The sequence below is a fragment of the Gobio gobio genome (assembly GCF_949357685.1).
Source record: "Gobio gobio genome assembly, chromosome: 25".
NCBI classification, from domain to species: Eukaryota; Metazoa; Chordata; class Actinopteri; order Cypriniformes; family Gobionidae; genus Gobio; species Gobio gobio.
The window spans coordinates 17,214,791-17,221,069 of record NC_137121.1 but is presented as its reverse complement, the minus strand read 5'-3'; the positions used below and the strand labels follow the sequence as shown (position 1 = coordinate 17,221,069).

Sequence of the window (6,279 nt, the reverse complement as noted above, 5' to 3'; positions counted from 1 at the left end):
TATGCTTCAGCGTTGTCCCAAATAACTTGATTAATTTTTGACAGGACAGAGAAGGGTTATTTTCATTACTTGATATAAACATGAACATTAAAAACTATATTTATTATTTTTATTTAGTTGTACTTGATGTTCTAAAATAACTAACACTAAAACTGATATAAATAATAAAACTATATAGACCTATTTAAAAAAAAAACTAATAAAAATGTCGAAAATGTACAACTAAATTACTAAAAATGTAACTAAAATTAAAATATAATAAAATATAAAAATGAAAAGTAAATAAAATTTTTTATAAAAAATATAATACACTCTAAAAAAAAAGGTTCTATATGGCACCAAAAATGGTTCTTGGCTCGTAATCATAGGGGAACCTTTTTTAGTGCTATATAGCACCAATTTTGGTGCTTCAGTGGTTCTTCAGCGGTTCTTCAGAGGTGCTATATAGCACCTTAGTCAAAGAACCTCTGAAGAACCACTGAAGCACCAAAATTGGTGCTATATAGCACTAAAAAAAGGTTCCCCTATGATTACGAGCCAAGAACCATTTTTGGTGCCATATAGAACCTTTTTTTTTTTTTTAGAGTGTAGTGTCTCAGTTACACTAAAATAACACTGGGTCAGAGTATCTCCAATACTTTAACAATCTATTGGATGTTGTGTTTATTGAAAGCGCTGGAAAATATATATCAGTAAAAAGTCCTTTCTCACACTACACACAAATCTCTCAAATCCATTTTGTGATAATCATGTGCAACTGTATTCAATAACTTTTATAGTGTTTTTTTCTTGCCTTAATTTTTTAGTTTTGGTGAACAATTCCTTTAATGGAAAGCGATTAACCACAGAATTTCTGCCTGTTAAAAATACTTATACACGTGTGTGTGTATATATACATAACATAATATAATAATTCGCTACTGTTCAAAAGTCTTCGGTTGGAAATATATATATTTTTTAAATATGATCACAAAGGATGACCAAAATACAGTGAAAACTGTAATAATGTTACAATTTAAAATAACAGTTTCCCATTTTAAAATATTATGTAATTAATTCCTGTGATGGCAAAGCTAAATTTTCAGCATCATTACTCGGTGTCACATGATCCTTCAGAAATCATTGTAATATGATGATTTTTTTTTAATTCTTTGATGAATTGAAAATTAAATACATTTTTGAACAATGTAAAAGTTTTTGCGGTACTGTCACTTTTGATCAATGTAATGCTGACTTACTGTCAAGTGTTAACCTCCCATAATTCAAGGTGTTGTTTCCACCATACTCTCCAATTCTGGATCCAGATGAGAAGTTTTCTCCACCTGGAGATGAAAAGTGTACAAGGAAGAGGCCTACATTGGCTATATTGTTACACATAAAATCAAGTGTGTATTGCACTTTATTCTGTAACAATTTGAAAGGTCAAAGCCAGAGCATTTGTCAATGCAATATTTCAGATTTTGCAAATCCAGCAACAATTTTTTTTCTCAAAAGTAGTTATTTTAACAGCCTGCCAACTCTTAAAACAAACTTAAACGGTGAGATAACACCTTTTGAATGGTTTTGTACTTAGAATCCCTGAGAAATATGCAGCAATATTCACCTGGAAAAGATACACACTACATCAGCACTGATATTGCTGTGAACTGAACATGTGTCTCTGAGTGTATAAGAGCAGCAATCCATGAAAGAGAGATCAGTAGAGATCATTCCCAGTGAACATGAGACTCTATCTAGCTGTTTTTGCGCTCCTGGCCGCAGTTCACTGCGAGGAGATCTTTAATGGGTAAGTTCAGATACGTATTGCCATATGTCAGCATTGTTTCTTGTTCAAAATGTCCTAATTATCTTTTTTATTCTTGATAGAGACCAAGTTCTCAGAATCCATGTAGAATCTGAAGACCACATTGAAGCTTTGAAAGAGCTGGAAGAGGATGTGCATTCAGAGGTATGACAGTTGTATAGCTGCATATTTCAGTTTTCAATTGAACACCTACAATATTGAGGAATGTATATTATGTGACCCTATAGCTGGATTTCTGGACCCATGGCTTCTCTACTGAACGGCCTGTTGACATCCGTGTTCCTCACACCAGTCTGTACGCCGTCAAAGACTTCCTCAGGGAAAATGACATCCAATTCACTGTCATGATCAACAATGTGCAGGTGCGAGCAATGATGCCACATTAAATGTTTGTAATACAGGTTGATCTCTTTTTAAAGAAGCCGATTATTGAGCACTTCAAAAAATTCAAGTGTAAAAAAAAGTTTACTGTAAAGCAAATGTACTGCTCTAAACATTTATATTTTATACAAAATATATATTTGACAAAATAATTTGGAATCTAAAATTGCTATAAAAATTCAAATCCATATGTCTTACCAAGTTGTGTTCCAAATTTGAAGTTGATATCACAAAAATTGAGGTTCCTGTGAGTTTTTGTTTAGGCGCAGAGTTACACCCACACTCCCTTGACACATTTTTCATGCGTTTTTCTGTCACATATTAATACATTTCCATCACGATATCACTTCTATCACAAAACAGTGACGAAATATGGAACCTTGATGCTCAGACCTTTCCAACGATATGTTTCGTCAAGATTTGATTGTAAAATTAGTGCAAATTTTGTACAATTTAAAACATAACCTTACCCACTAGGGGGAGGAGCTTGCTAAACGTACCTTTTTCTATGGTAACACAATGTCCAATTTCAAAACAACTTTTACAGGATGAATTTGGAGTGTTTAAGCTTTTGAATGATAACTTATAATGAGTACTAAAATATGTGAGTGGAAAAAGGCAATAGAAGAAAGCATACCAAGTGTTCTGCTAGCGGAGCGGAGAACATAAACCACAAATAAAACCGTAACATTCAAAGTTTTACTATTTCTCAGGAACTTTTGGACGAGGAGAAGGCACAGATGGTTAATAATGACGACATGGAACGCAAGGCCAAGAGCTTTAACTTTGCTGCTTATCACAACCTAGATACTGTAAGTACTTAGATTACAAATACATATGCATGACATAAGAACGATGTAATGCTTTTCAAACCTGAACAAATGTCAAAAAATTTGTATTCACTTCAGATTTACTCTTTTATGGACACCCTTGTTGCAAGTCACCCTAACCTGATCTCTAAAGTGCATATCGGCAGCTCCTATGAGAACCGTCCCATGTATGCCCTGAAGGTAGAGTCTGATAGTACCGATTTTATAATTGGGAACTCAGATGTGTTAGGTTTTTCATCTCTTTATACACTGATGATTCCAGTTCAGCACGGGTGGGAGTCGACCAGCGATCTGGGTCGATGCTGGAATCCATGCCAGAGAGTGGGTGACTCAGGCTTCTGCTGTGTGGATTGCCAACAAGGTGAGTGAAATGAAAATATTATGTCTATGTAACATAAAACTATTCATTGTAATTTGGTGTTCTAATGTTTTTCTTTAGATTGCTTCAGACTATGGCGTTGATCCCTCTGTGACCTCTCTCCTTGGTCAAATGGATGTCTACTTGATGATTGTGACCAACCCTGATGGATATGCTTTCACTCACACCAATGTAAGTCACCGGTTGTTGAACTTGCTGATGGTGTTTTTTTTTAGCACTGCACTGATAAATTAGACTAAAATAGATGTCCTGAGCAATCAAACCTGTCTCTGTGATAGCCCAAGACTCTGTAAACAGAAATAAAGAGTCATTCTTTAGCCAATCAAAAAACTAGCCAGAAATCAGAAATGCTCTCTGCTTATTAACAATTTTGCAAGCTTAGTCTTTTCTGACATGTATTTGGAGGCCTATTAAACCTAAATAGTACTTTATTTTTACTATATATATATACATAAATACATACATACATATATATACATACATATATATATATATACATACATACATATATATATATATATACATATATATACTGATAAAAATGACACAGGCACATAAAAAATCACTAAGAATTAAACTAAAATGAAAATAAATGTAAATTGTAATATTAAAAAAAACATTAAACCTAGTAATATATTTATATTTAATACAAAATAAATCTAATTTAAAATATTAATAAAAACTATAACAATATGCATATACCAGTCAAAAGTTTTTTTAATGCTTTTGAAATGAGATTCTTATGTTCACCAAGGAAAATTTTTTATCAAATCCAAAAGAGAGTCATGTAAAATATGATTACAGTAAACATATTTTCTATTTTAATATATTTTACATTAAAATAAAAAAAATCATTTTAATGCAAAGCTGAATTTTCAGCATCATTACTCCAGTCTTCAGTGTCACATGATCATTCAGAAATCATTCTTATATGCTAATTTGCTGCTCTTATTATTTTCAATGTTGAACAATTTTTTGTGGAAACTGATACATTCTTTGATGTCAATTAATCAATTTAATGCATGCTTGCTGAAAATAAGTATTAATGTTATTATAATTATTACATTAAATCTTTACTACCCCAAACTTTTTAACAGTAGTGTATAAATCAGCAAATAAGAATGATTTATCAAATAAATGCAGCCTTGGTTTGCATAGGAGACTTTTTCAAAAACATTAAATTCATATTTATTTCATTTCCAGCTAGCAAACTGAAACACTTTCTGTTGTGAGTTGAGGATAGGTTATCATATCAAACAATAAACCAAATTCTGTCTTTGCATGTAAGTGACTATGACTTTGACACATGAATTATTGTTCCAAAAATCATTTAGGGCTCCAAAACATGAAGCAAATCTGCATCATATGTATTGTACTTTTAAATTACTGTTCATATGTAGTTTTTGAGGAGTTTAATATGTTCTATGCAATAAGTTTAAGTTAAGACATGTTTAGAAGCTTTACTAAAGACATTTGTGCCTTTACATTCAGAACCGTATGTGGCGTAAAACTCGCTCTGTGAACCCTTCCTCCTCCTGCCGTGGCACCGATCCCAATAGGAACTGGGATGCTGGTTTTGGTGGTATGTAGATCTGGTGACATGTTTTGATGGTATGCACATTCTCTCTTGTTGAAATAGTAGACCATGGTTTTCTTGGACATTTTCACCCAGGTACTGGAGCCAGCAAGGATCCCTGTTCCGACTCCTACCACGGTCCCTATGCCAACTCTGAGGTCGAAGTGAAAAATGTTGTGGACCTCATCAAGGGCCACGGCAACTTCAAATCCTTCATCTCCATCCATTCTTACTCCCAACTCCTAATGTATCCCTATGGTTACACATGCACAGACATTCCTGACCAGTCCGAGCTTGTAAGCCAATTCATATCTTTATCAATATCATAACAGTTTTGTCTTATATAATCTCATCAGATTTATTCATTTATCATTTTATCTGACTTTTATTTTACTCTGACTAATATTTTACTGTTTATTATATACTGTTTTTATATATATTATGACCTGTGTTATGACCGGTTTATGTATTGTAGCATGCTGTAGGCACAGCTGCGATCAAAGAGCTCGCCTCCCTCTATAACACCAGATACCAAGTTGGAAGCATTTGCAAGATTATCTGTAAGTATATTGTATACTCTGCTTGAATAACAAGATATGGCTTCTGTTATCTGATTGGGAATATTGGCTTGTTAAATTTCAGACCCAGCAAGTGGTGGAAGCATTGATTGGACCTACAATATTGGCATCAAATATTCCTTTGCATTTGAGTTGCGTGACACTGGCTTCTATGGTTTCCTGCTGCCTGCCAACCAGATCATTCCCACTGCAGAGGAGACTTGGCTTGGTCTCAAATACCTTATGGGATACGTTCGTGATCACCCTTATTGAGAGAAATGTGAAAATGTATTGAAGCTTCAATAAAAGTCATTCACACCCTTTGTTTAAGTTGTTATTTTGAATAAGTATGTGGTTAAAGATTGATCAAAACATATTTTGCCATTATATGATGACAATTTTTGCCATGTCACTATTTTTGCCTCAATCACATTATAGTATTTTTATAACGTTTTTTTTTTGTTATCAAAAACGTAATTTACAGATTTATTAAATAGGCTGTGTTATTTTATCAATAACACTTTGGGATAGACAAACAGGTCATTAATATGCCTATACATATATTTTTTCGATAAAACCATTAACTTGTATATTAATTCTAATCTGATATTTTCCTTTATAAAAATTAGACAATTATTTTTGGAAGAATTAAATCCATCTAAAGTTAATTTGTCTTCGAGGTGATTTTAGAAGCAGCAGATTCATCACGACGCAGTTTTCCCGCCTTCCCTTTATTCCTGTCAGTAACTTTA

At 33.1% G+C, this 6,279-nt stretch overlaps 1 protein-coding gene across 1 annotated transcript; it reads left to right on the top strand.

The window, feature by feature from the left end:
• The first annotated feature begins 1,704 nt into the window (after nucleotides 1–1,704).
• Nucleotides 1,705–5,849, top strand: cpa4 (carboxypeptidase A4). The gene is made up of 11 exons (XM_079809386.1): nucleotides 1,705–1,786; nucleotides 1,867–1,948; nucleotides 2,032–2,166; nucleotides 2,899–2,997; nucleotides 3,094–3,195; nucleotides 3,278–3,376; nucleotides 3,455–3,565; nucleotides 4,886–4,976; nucleotides 5,067–5,266; nucleotides 5,446–5,530; nucleotides 5,613–5,849. Exons 1-11 carry the CDS (start codon nucleotides 1,722–1,724, stop codon nucleotides 5,798–5,800), a joined length of 1,257 nt encoding a protein of 418 aa, XP_079665512.1. The 5' UTR covers nucleotides 1,705–1,721; the 3' UTR covers nucleotides 5,801–5,849.
• Nucleotides 5,850–6,279: the final 430 nt, after the last annotated feature.

What these genes read in the sequence shown, in the direction of transcription:
- cpa4 (XM_079809386.1), top strand. Translation starts at nt 1,722, where the DNA reads ATGAGACTCTATCTAGCTGTTTTTGCGCTCCTGGCCGCAGTTCACTGC. An exon ending in CTGGGATGCTGGTTTTGGTG is followed by an intron (nt 4,977 to 5,066) that starts GTATGTAGATCT and finishes ATTTTCACCCAG; the next exon opens with GTACTGGAGCCAGCAAGGAT. An exon ending in TTCCTGACCAGTCCGAGCTT is followed by an intron (nt 5,267 to 5,445) that starts GTAAGCCAATTC and finishes TATGTATTGTAG; the next exon opens with CATGCTGTAGGCACAGCTGC.